This window comes from Acomys minous (genome assembly GCF_964271855.1).
Source record: "Acomys minous genome assembly, chromosome: 4".
Lineage (NCBI taxonomy): Eukaryota > Metazoa > Chordata > Mammalia > Rodentia > Muridae > Acomys > Acomys minous.
In genome coordinates, this window is record NC_140486.1 from 29,625,036 (window position 1) to 29,637,972 (window position 12,937).

The window sequence follows — 12,937 nt, forward strand, 5'->3', positions numbered from 1 at the left end:
TGAAGCAGTATGTATCTAAGAAAATAGTTTACTACTGAAAATATTATCTTTTCCAGAACGTGCTTCACCAGTATTCAGAAAATCAGTTTACAGAGTCTATCACTGATAACAGTGATCACATCACAATGCAGCCACCTACCTAATGCTTCTTACACACATCGCCAGCTTCCCTCACCCCTTCCCTCCCACAGCGGTACCTTAGACCTTCAGCACTGCTCTCGATGTACCTTGTGCCAGAACCCAGTGACAATAACTGCATTACTCTATCAATTTCTATGTATCATCACAACATAGCAGAAGAAAGAACAGGTTATACAGCATTTTCTTTTTGTCTTCCACTATTAAGTAAAAATATTTCCAAATATTATGGCTGGTTTTTAAAATTTTGGTTGAGTAATACAAAGAGAAATACATTACACTAAAAATCACAGAAAAGGTAAGTATATGAGTGTATGTTTGGGGGTTTCTGCTTTGTCAGATAGACAACAGAAATATACATATTGCACTGGATGTATCTTCATGTGCGTGTATCACATTTACTAGCAATTCTATTATTTAGGGACACATCCAGGTAAAACTGTTGTGATTTTTAAAAATTGTACCTTTAGTTTTTCATATTCTTTTTAAGAGTTGCTACTTTTAACACTCAGGTTTAATCACATGAATATATGCAGTTCTTTTCACCTATATGCAGAATTCTATGGAATGATTAACATTCCACATTTTAATTATCTGATTTTGTTGAAATTAATTTTAATTGTGTTTAGCTATTACAAATAATGCTGCCAAGCGGCAATAACGAATTCTTCTCTAAGGTCCACAACCTCACTAGTCCAGGTAAGCTGGGTAGGTTTCCAGTACCACACACATTCCTTCCTGTTGAGTGATCTTATATCTAATAGACAGTGAGGGCCTCTTACTGCCCACTTGTGCACATTTTGCCATGCAGGGAAATTGTTGTTGATTCGCAGATGTTGTAGTTGTGTTAACTGTTTAACTGTTTCCCTCACTTAGCAGCTTGCATTGTATTTTCTGAAATCATGGAAGCTAGACTGCAGGAAAAGAAGCTTTCAGGTCAGGGCCAGATCAAACCATCCAAGCCCCCACCCTAAGTGTATGCTATCATCAGCAATAAACACCTCTCCTCAGTCCCTGAGTGACAATGAAGGGTCCACTGATACTCTATTTGGGGAGTTGTTTAGACCCCCCTTAACCAAACATTCAAAGGAGGTTTCTTGTGCCTGGAACTTAAATGTTAGTTTTCTTTACATGTGAAGAGGTGTGTGCATGAAACCTAATTCTGTTCTCTAGTGTCAACCCATCCCCAACCCTCCACCCTACCCCTGCCAAGGAAAACAAGTCTTTCAAATTGCCAGGCTCTTGTGCAATTAGTGAAGATGGCACAGATTACAACACCAGTTCAAAAACATCCAACTTCTTTATATCTGGCAGGAGTGATGCTGGCCAAATGGGCACAGAATTACTTTTCGTTCAATTCTGTCAGCTAGCTTGATTTCTTTCCCTCTTCTCCTCATCTCCCACTGACTGACTTACAGTATCTCAGGATACATTCTGCACCATTCTTCTACTGCCCTGTTGTTGTCCTGGACTCACTTTGTAGCCCAGGCTGGCCTTGAACTCAGAGATCCATCTGCCTCTGCTTCCTTGAGTGCTGGGATTATAAGCGAGCTTCACAATGCCCGGCTGCATTTCATCTTTAGGCCTTTAGTCCATGTTTAAAATGATGGGTTTGTTCCGATGTTTAAGTCAAGGTCTAAGGCTTGTCTTATGTACCCTGGCTGTCCTGAAACTCACTCTGTAGACAGTTGGCCAAAAGCATGTGCTAATCCCCAGTCACTGGCATGCAGAGCCTGCAGATGTGCAGCACCACATCTTTTATTTGTTTGGCAGCTCTGGAAGGCCTGTTTTTACCATGTATCCCAGGCTGGGGTTATATAGGCATAAACCAAACCTTGCTTTAAAAATGGCTTTTGCATAGTCTTTGTAAAGATTTATTTCAATCCATTTTCACAGACAACCCTTTCAAAGATACTTGTATCAGTAAATTTTCTGTGTGAGGGGCCCCTCTTTCTTTCATTTTCTGCCATCATCGAATTATGGCAATACAGTTCCATGGTCAGAGCTGTTCCTACTTTTAATTATTTGTTTGATTAAGTTGGTAAATGCTGTGCCAATTTATATCTCCCTGTTACCTTCAGGATAGAGAGAATACAGTTCAGAAGTTAAGTAAACAGCTTAGTCCAAAATCCATAAGAAAGCAATAGCACTAACATTTAAGCCTAGGCCTGATTCCAAATTTTCTCCTATGGTGGCTATAAAATACATTAACTAAAATGAGAAGTCTAAACTTAGAGCTAACAAATAAACAGAAATACAAAGGACAAGAATTTCTGAAAAGTCAAATAAAGACAAATATGACTCAACATTTAAAAAACCCAGTGATCAGAGAAAGTAAAAAATATCTAACAGAAACAGGCTAAGATAACTTTCAAATAGGCTCTCTGTGTTACCCTACAGCACAACATTTCTGTAGATTTCTAAATTTAAAAAAAAAATGGTGGTTTAAAGATATTTTTAAAATGATATAAATTTGTATTCCCATGAAGAAAGAATTATAAAGACACAACAGCTTTAATAAAATGCAGCACCGTGTAAGACCCTCACCTGCATCAGATACTGAGCCCCTTCTCTCAAGTCATCTGCGTGAACTGGAGCATAGAAAGCCTTCATTTTGTTCTTAATGAGCCATCGCTGATATTTGGCTTGATCAATGGACATCTCTTTCATAGCTTGTCTTCGAGGGCCCTTTAAATTAAAACATTGTCAGGATTTTTATTTGAAACACAATCCACTTCACACAAAGATGAAAGACATTCCCTTATCCTGGCTTGAAAGAAGGCGCTTGGGTGCTGGGATGGTGACGGGCAGCAGCAGTCTTCCATCCTCCCTTGATGAAGTCTCCTTGATACCTAAGACTATACAAAGAGGGAGAGCACTGCTGGTGCCTGGAGAAGGGAGGCAAAAAGATCTTTTAAAATTTTTTTTTCAATCCTAAATTAATGAGAGAAATTTGCAATTACTGAAAATGGGGAAAAAGATTACACAAAACAAAATAAAGCCCTTCTATTTCCAGTTTGCTTTCTGTTTGCTCTAAGTGTCTAGGTTATTAAATCACTGTAACTTGGGAATATCTTTGGAAATCAAAAAGGACATATATTTCTGCTATTAGATGAAGCAAATGAGCTTTGCTAACTTAAAATTCCATTTTGACCCTTTTTTTTACAACATATAAAATTTGTTAAACAGATATATAAAACAAAAATCTGAAAGTAATTAAAACTATGTATCTTAAAAATAGATATGTAGAGAAAATACAATCTTTCCCAATTGCAGAAATTGTCTTCTTTGTAACATCCTGTGTTTAAGGCACTAGCTTCAAAGGATGAGCTAGAGACACACTGGGAGCACTCTGACTGAGGACAATGCTGACAAGTCCTCCACACACCCCGTATGTGTGCACCTGTACGCCTGTGGCCTTGGCTTTGCAACTAATAGCAACTGTCACAGGAGTGCAACCCAATGCACAACACACAGTTCTGGTATCTAAATAAGGGAGTAGACACTGAGAAAAATAAAATAGACACTCTAATTTTTTTTTTAATCCAAGACCTATCACTTATCTATTGCTCTAAAAGACTTATTTTTAACTGCACTCAGATTTAGAAGTAGAATTTCTCAGTGAAGACAGCCTACATCTCTTGGCCATGGTTAGCACATCCTGCGGCAGCCTCATTGTCCTGGTGTGTTCTTTCCTCAGAGAAGCACATGGGCACTTGTGTTACAAGGTTCATAAAGTAACATTATTTTAGATCTTGTATGCTTTGGTCCTGGGCTTCCTACCTTCTTTCTTTAAGGGTTTTCTGACAACTTATTAGCAGGCACCATCTTCTTTAGAGAGACTGAAAAGGTTTCAGGTTCTGCTAACTCTTTTGAGCCTCAACCGCTGAGGTACAGAAGTTATTATCTAGGAATCTCTCTCATTATAGTAACCATGTTGACAGCCCTCAGACTGGCACCTTTGACGCATCTCAAGCAGACTTTGCTTCCAATCTTCAACGCTGTCCTTGGTCTGTAACAGGAACACCACTTACTCAACAGCAGGTGCACTCTGCTGAGGAGCAAGACAGCTTGCTTCATGGAAACTGTCCTCCCCACCCCAGATTTGGACCACAGACCCTGTCCAGAGCATCAGCAGCTACTTCTATGACCTCATGCTCTTCATAGAAAGTAAAAAGTTTGTAGTCCATTTGTCTAATGTTTTCTAATCTAAAAAGGCCCATGAATAACAATCCATTTAATGAATTGAAAAATGTTTTACTGTAGAAAACGAAGCTGATACATACCATATGCACATGGCCACAGATCATCAAGCCAACATTCTTCGTAAAGTCGTGAACAAGATGAAGTAAAGCAGGACGTGAGTTTGGAGAACCTGTCATTACAAGACACTGTGGCCTGATTTAAAGTTAAAAAAAAAATTAGAACAGTTTGAAATTTTTATGTAGTTTCTCTAAGAACAATGCTAAAAAGAAACTTTAAAAAAATCATCTTTAAGATGCAGGCTATGTGGGGCTAGAGAGATGGCTCAGTAGTTAACTGTGCTCACTGCTTTCCAAAGGACCCAAGTCCAGTTCTTAGCAGCCAAGTCAGGGGCTACAATTGCTTTTAACTTGCTGGCCATCAAGAGCCTTCACAGACACACGGGGCACATGTGTACAGACAAATACACATAAATGTAACCAAATGTTTAAAAGAATGCAAGCCACCATATGGTTTTGCTATGGAGATGACTAGAAATATAAATAAATAGATGAAATAAGAAACAAAATCTTATAACAAATATCATACCAGATGCCCCTCTCCAACAACACGCAATTCTACACACTGAGTTTCTGGGAATATTACAGAATTTATCACTTAACAACTTATAGCTTCAAAGATCCTAACTGTTCCAGCCATTCCAAAGATTCTGAAAAACTCACTGAGCACAATTAACCTATCATATAAGCAGGTAAGTTCCATCTCAGCAAAGTGTCGCCTATTCCATGCATCAGCCCTCCATCTAATTAAGTTTACTCTTAAGACTTTGGGTACGTAAAAATCAAATGCAGCACTTTAAACTCTAAGTTCTCGTGGACTAAAATCTTTTATTTCTAGTTAATGATAAATAACAAAACTGCACTCAATTATCTCCGTAAACAGGAGAAATTGACAAAATATTTAGATGGTTTTTGGTTGGGCATGGTGGTGCATGCCTTCCCTCCCAGCACATGAGAGGCAGAAGCACACAGATCTCTGTGAGTTCAAGGTCAACCTGGTCTACATAGTAAGTGCCAAGACAGTTAGGACTATAGAGAGAAACTCTGAAAAAAAAAAATCAATTTTCACTAACTAGAGGAAATCTGTCTTACTCATATAATATCCCAGTAGCCATTTTATCCACCAAAACCAACTGGCAAAGTTCCTTAAATTAGCAACATCTATAATTAAACAAACGCAAAGAGCTGACTAGACTTCTAAGGTAAGGACTGGAGATGTGCTCAGTGGATTACAGCACTTCCTGTTCTTGCAGAGGACCAAGGTCCAGAACCCACATGGTGACTAAAAAAAGCCTGTAACTCATTTCAGAGGCTCTGAACCCCTCTTCTGACTCACAAGCATACATGTAGGCAAGAACACACATATACATAAAACTAAATGAATCTTTTAAAAAATTTAATTCTAACTTAAACACTAACTTTTAGAGTAGTCCCTAAAATAATAAAAATATTAACAAAGACTTTTGGGAATACTGATTTATTTAGAATTTTAGTAAAGTAGCTCAAAATCAACTCTGTCTGAGAGTTGCTTTGGAGTAATCAAATGTAGTATCACGGCCTAGATGTTGAGTAGCCGCCTCTGAGTGTTGGCCTCACTTTTCGGCTTCTGCAGGCGGCATGACTCTCCAGCTATAGAGCATCCACCTCCACCTTCCTAGAGGGAGTAACTGTGAGTACTTACAACCCGCAAAGTGCTACTTGGAAGCGAGTTGTTCCCACACCTTCTTTCTCATATGCTAGGTCCCGATGTAGCAATCACTTTGATCACAGACTGAAACATATCTTTTAGGGAACAGCGGAATGCCAATACGTAAGGGTTAGGCATGCCAAATGACCAAAGCTGCCATGAATGCCTGGACATATACCAATACCTTCCTTGTTCAATTATTGCATTTTTAAAAGCCTCTTCTTAGGGTAATTTAGAGTCTCTTCTAAACAATATAATTCTGTTACAGTTATAAAATCAAAAAGTCTATGAAAAAAACCATGAGAGTAAAGCACTAAAATATGGAAATCAATAAAGCAAGCAGAATAGTGAAGGAGCTGATCCTCATGAAAACCCAGTGAGAATGGGATGGATGTCAAGCTGATTCTAAACCTCAAATGCAGCAACATGAAATTGTTAGCACCCAGACATCTCTAAGTATCTGCAGATAGCAGTGAGGCCGTGTTAAAGAACCCAAACTCAAGAACATTGCTCTCACGTGCACGCGAAGCAAGTAGGCAGTGCCAAGTCATTTCCGTTGCTATGAGGGGCGATGCCTGCATCTTAAACCCACTTGGCCACTTGCTAAAAAGGCCAGTGTTCTAGGGAACACTGAAAAAAGCTAAGGGCAGGGGTTGGCAACCTGAAGCAGAGGACTTAAGAAGGTTGTTTATGGGCAAAACTCTGAAGCCTCCACCTCCTTCCCTACCTGGCTCTCAGAATTCTGGTAGCAAGGATATACAAACAGCTTAAAATATTCATTTCTGAGAAATCTAATCAGATCAAAAAGAAAGCCTTAAATTCCCTGAAGAATGAGCAAAGCCGCATTAATCTACATTGAGGACTTGACTGGCAAGACCTCACCACCAACGCTCCTTGCCAAGGGGCATAAACACTGCACTTTAGATGAAGCTAAATTCAAGAACCCAAACTAAAGAAAAAGAAAACGATGAGAAAGAAACTTCAGGTAACTAATTTTTGGCCACTCTGAGTAAGGGTAAGATAATTACAAAATTAAATATGAAAAAAAATACTAGTTTTAATAAGAGAACAACAAAAAAAAAAGGAATTTATACTGTGTCTACCTTGTTTAAAAGTCATAAAAACATAAATGTTAAATATAAGTTAGTCAAAGTAACACCAAAAATGTACTGGAAGTATAGGAAGAGTACACCCACGTGCTGTGGCCAGAAAGAGGGAAGATAACAACTTAGAGAAAATAAAATTACATTCAGCTTATGAAGTCGATACAAATCGAGTAGGTAACAAAGCAGCTCACCACTCAAACTGCTGCCTATGGTACAAGGAAAGGAGCACGGCAGATATGGCAAGTATTGGTTTTCATCGCAAAATTCTACAAACTCTCTTCTTTGTGCTATGTTTATTATGTTTATGAAAATTAAAACACACGTACCTATAATCTCAGGACCTGGAGGGACAGAGGCAGGAGGGGTACCCAGAAGTACTCCTCTGGGAGAGTTGGGCTATTTAGATAAATAGAAAACAAAAAACAAAAACAAAAAAAACCCACCACCATCACCACCACCACCACCAACAACAAAAAACCAAACAAGGATAAAGAAAGGACTTCAAAAAATCCAATTATAATGTAAGTCCAAGCCAAGTTTTTCCTGGTTTAAAATTAATTGTGACTTTTGTTCATATCTACATTTATGTTACACAAATTACAAGAGAACAATTTCTATTTCTCTGTCATACTTGACACCAACTACCCAGAATATGCTGACATTAAAGCTTTTCTCCCAGGGCTCTCATTTCCTTTATGCTGTTGTTTCTTCCTCTCTCATATGCAAAGGTGTGGTTTCTGGGACTTTTCATTCTAGAGAAAAGGGATAGTGCATGGGCAAGTACCCAAAAGAGCAACCCAAGGAACACACACAAACTCTCTTTATAAGAAGAGCAAGTCAGCTGGGCGGTGGTGGCACAAGCCTTTAATTCCAGCACCAAGGAGGCAGAGGCAGGTGGATCACTATGAGTTCAAGGACAGCCTGGTCTACAAAGCGAGTCTAGGACAGCCAAGGCTATACAGAGAAACCTGTCTCCAAAAAACAAAAACAAAAAACAAAACAAAAAAAGAAGAAAAAGAGCAAGTCTATGCTGAAATGTATCTCCTCCTCAATGGTGTCTTCTGGAACAACTTTGTGTGTACTGCAGAAAGTAATGAAAAGTGGTACTTCATGACCAAAGACAGTCACCTACTCAAGGGTAAACACTTTGATCAATTAAAAAAAATTAATTTTGTAAAAATATAATGAAGCTAAAATGTACATAAATATGCATAAATAATATCTATCAACAGTGCTTTAGTAATTGGATATAACCCATTATTAGCAATGTATTGCACAAGTTTCACTGGTAACTAATAAAAGACTAATGATAAATATGCAAAGTCATTTGCTGAGGAAAGCACAGTGCAAGTACTCCTTAGCCCAAAGCATGGAGTCTTATCACTGCAAGTGGTTTCTAGCTAGTTGTTAAGAAATGTGAATGACTTAGCATTTAGTCTTAATAAAATTACAAAAATGGGTATATCAAAACGGGCCTATCTTAGCCAGGCATGGTTGTGCTGGCCTTTGATCTCAGCACTCAGGTGGCAGAGGCAGGCAGATCTCTTGAGTTCAAGGTTAGCCTATTCTAAAAAAAGGGAGTTTCCAGCCAACCACACCTACATAGTAAAACCCTGTCTCAAGCAAATGAACAACAACAAAACTCTTCGGGGGGGGGGGGGGGTTCACCCAAAACTCATGTAACAGTTCATAACTGTTTGTAACTCCATTTCCAGGAGATCTGATGCCCCTCTCTAGCATCTGCAGGCACCAGGCATGCCAGTGATGCACAGACATACATGCAGGCAAAGTATCCATACACATAAAAATTTTTAGAGAAACTTATAGATAGGTGAACATCCATGAATGGTTACAAAGAGGAAAAAAAATGTCTTCAAATGACAGTTTCAAAACTTTCATAACCTTTCCAAAAGAAGGTAATTGTATTATTTGGTTTTGAATAACTTCCTAAGACCATCCAAACAAAACAGAGTATTTTGTACTCTTCCATATAGAACATTATTAAAGGACGAAAGGGTTAAGAATGACTGACCAGTGACCAGAGAATGAATGGTTCCTCATCACCTACCTGAAGTTTTTCACATGGTCTTCTACCCCAGAAAGACGAATTGAATGCTGCAGTGCACTCAGGTAAGTCAGGGCTTGTGTGGAGGATCCCCAGTTCACATCTGTGGGAAAACAGGTTCATGCAGTGTAGTACCAATGACAACCAATTCTAACCAATGAGACTGACAGCAAGTTGAGCAGATTTTCATGTTTGCAAGTCAACTGTAAAATAAACTACTACTCTATAACCTCACATGGTTCCAGTATACAGAAGTGCATTAGGACCATCATCATGGCTGTTGCTTCATTTGAGAAAAAGTCTAACTGAATAAGGCATGATGATGATGCTGCAGACATGTTCACATAACTCAAAACAACCTCTTAACAATGAAACATTTTGAAATTATTCTTTACATAGCTGAAGAACTGAAGGAAAGGGGTAGATTATAAATTCAATAACTACATTCAAGCTATTTAAACATGAAAACATCCTTTCCTATTGAATAAAAAGGTTGGGCCTTGAATGATTTTAAACACATTAAAGTACGCCTGAAAGGCATTTTAGAGGAATGATAGCTCTTAAAGTAAAAATATAGCTCCTTTATCCACTCATTTCTAGAGCTGGCATCTGGATCCAAAGCTCATCGTTTCATACCAAATGAAACCATCTCATTGCTGTTGGAAACTATTGTACTTTAATTACGCATCTTCTGGTTTGTCCCATGGACCAACTTTCCTAATATCTTTTTGGCTGATATTTTTCTGTATACTGAACCAATCCTAACAGCCCTTACCCTCATCACCTTACATGGATATCAGCCTGGACACTATCAATGTGGAAGATGGGAATCACTAACTATTTCTCAGTTAGGAACATTTATATTTACTTATGTGGGGAAAGATACATCTTTCCAGTGATTGAATTCTATGCTACACAGCAGTTCTAAAACAACAAGAGGCAACACACACACGCACCTGCACACACATATATATTTGGCTAGTAGCTACTATAGTACAGAATATCTGGAACCTTCAAAAGCAATTTTAAAACATATTAAGTGCAACAGAATGTCAGTTTATTATTTTTCTTAAAATAAGATTTGTCATAAAGTTTTTTCATGGGTAAAAATGAAATTCTATAGGAATAAAACATTATAAAGCAGTTCATTGAAAGTAAATTTAGCTGAGGCTGGAGAGATGGCTGTTTTTTCAAAGGTCCTGAGTTCAATTCCCAATGATCACATGGTGGCTCACAAGCATCTATAATGAGATTTGGTGCTTCTTCTGGAGTGCAGGCATACATGCAGGCAAAATACTGTACACATTATAAATAAATTAAAAAACAAAACAAACAAACCAAAAAATATTAAAAAAGAAAAGAAAGCAACTAAGTAAATTCGGCTGGGCGCAGAGGCGCACACCTGTAATCCCAGCACTCGGGGAGGCAGAGGCAGACAGTTATCTGTGACTTCGAGGCCAACCTAGTCTACAAAGTGAGTCCAGAAAAGCCAAAGCCAGAGAAACCCTTTGGCCAGAAACAACAAAAAGAAAAGAAGGAAGGAAGAAAAGAAAGAAAAGAAAAAAGGAAGAAAGAAAGATGCTTGAGGAAGAAAAGTAACATAAAACATGCAGATATTTTCTATCTCAAAATACTAAATAGCAAAGGCTACTGACCTGGCTTTTTGTAAGTGACATAAATGTACAGTCCCAGAACAATCACATATGTGAGCAATGCGGCCCACCAGTTAATAACGAACATCACTATGCAGCAAAGAATCGCTCCGAGAAGGGATATCCACATGTTGTAGTATTTGAATGCAGGACGCCATCCTAAGAATGGCAGACAGAAAACATCACTTGGACTTTTGTATCTGTGGTACATAATTATGTATAAAATATATTTCCTTACAGTTGCCATACTCAGATGACTTTGGTATTAAGTGCAAGGGTTACCACCTAATAGTGAAGCCAATGACTGTTATTGATCACAATGGCTTTGATAATTCAACGACTGAAGACAGTATTTTCCTATCACTGCATCTTCTTAGACCTTTAGTCAATACAATCTTTTAAAATGTAAACCAACCTACCATAGTGAAACTTCACACTGACTCCTTAGTAGGGCAGCTGTACTCTCTGCTCTCCAGCATTAGATACGTCCACGTTCCAATGAATACATACAACCTGTCAAGCAACCTACCCACATAACAAAATCTAGGCGTGACTCAGGAAATTCATGCCTCTCCAGTTAGTATTTATGAATGTAAAACTACTCATAAAATGTTAAAAGATGATGTTTGAAACTTGGTACTAACAACCAATGGTATTTTTAAATTACTTTAATAAAAATTTAAGTGGAAAATAGAACTGAGGTTATAACATAAGTGTTCTCACTTCCTTTTCCTTTTGAGAACCATACTTGTTATTTGGCCTGTTCCTGACAAACTTAAATCGTTCTGTACTTTCCATTCTTTTCCTGACTTTCAACCCTCACCTGTTTATGACAGAGGCCCCATGGTACTTTCTCAGTTGACAGAGCCCCCTTTTTACTTATTGTGTGAAAACGTGTTGGGGGCTGGGACTGAGGCTCAGAGGTAAAGTGGTGCTTATCATACATGAAGCACCAGGCTCAGTTCTCAGAACCAAAAGGAAAAATCTTTAAAAGGTTATTAAATAATGACAATGTTATGAGAGCTGAATCAGATAACCAAATAATGAAGACATTTTAAAAAATGGAAATAATTGTTTAATGACAAATGCTATTTTTAATGACCTAAAAGGAAGAAACAGCTTATTATCAGTGTACTTCACGATAGAGACCTTTAAACACTGAGTTTGATTTAACTATAAAAGACAATTTTAATGAACTAAATTCACACACACTAAACTTTAGAATACTGAACATTTTGTTTCTTCTAAAATTAGAGCTATTAATACACATAAACTTTTAAAATGTAAAGTCACCTGGAGATTTTGCAAGTGATGCATGGAATACTGAAAAATTGATTAACGCATACGATGCAAGGAAGAAATTAGAGATAATTGGAGCAATAACATTCAATTCAGCTGCAAAAAGAAAAAAAGAATAAGAAATGTATTTAATGGTATTTAAAACTTCAAATTTTGAAATATTTCTAATTTCTCCCCCCACCCCAGACAGAGTTTCTCTGTGTTAGTGTGTTAGCCGTGGCTGTCCTAGAGTTGCTTTGTAGACCCAGGCTGGCCTTGAACTCACAGTGATCCTCCTGCCTCTGCCTCCAAGTACTGGGACTAAAGGTGTGTGCCACCACGCCTGACAATATTTCCAATTTTTAAATAGCATAATAAATATCCCTCAAATTACCACAGATTGGTATTTATATCTTGCCATCACAATTGACATAACTGGACTTTCACAGACAAGTAATTTAAGGGTTGTACACAATTCTTTACATTATCTTTAGAAGCATAGGACCTACAACTTTACATGTATCAGACAGAGGCAGTATCTGGAGCACACTAGTATCCTTTTCCTCACACCATCACCTCGCCTATTTCAGGACAAGGGTTCTGTAGTACTACACGCCTATAATCCTAGTCCTTGGGAAACAGAAAAAGGACCATCGAGATTATCTTTGGCTACAACAGTGAATAACAAGAGGCCAGCCTGGGCTACATGAGCCTCTTTTAAAAAGGAAAGTATAATTTCTTCTAGCCCT

At 38.0% G+C, this 12,937-nt stretch overlaps 1 protein-coding gene across 2 annotated transcripts in view; it reads right to left on the reverse strand.

The window, feature by feature from the left end:
* The window catches only part of SLC12A2 (solute carrier family 12 member 2), a 67,843-nt gene that overhangs the window by 24,478 nt on the left and 30,428 nt on the right, over positions 1–12,937 (reverse strand). For both annotated transcript variants that reach the window (XM_084778235.1, XM_084778234.1), the window contains exons 13-17: positions 12,204–12,305; positions 10,914–11,069; positions 9,262–9,361; positions 4,425–4,536; positions 2,686–2,826 (exon numbers count right to left, since the gene is read on the reverse strand). In XM_084778235.1, coding sequence (XP_084634361.1) covers positions 2,686–2,826; positions 4,425–4,536; positions 9,262–9,361; positions 10,914–11,069; positions 12,204–12,305 — 611 coding nt within the window. The remainder of the gene's footprint in view (positions 1–2,685; positions 2,827–4,424; positions 4,537–9,261; positions 9,362–10,913; positions 11,070–12,203; positions 12,306–12,937) is intronic.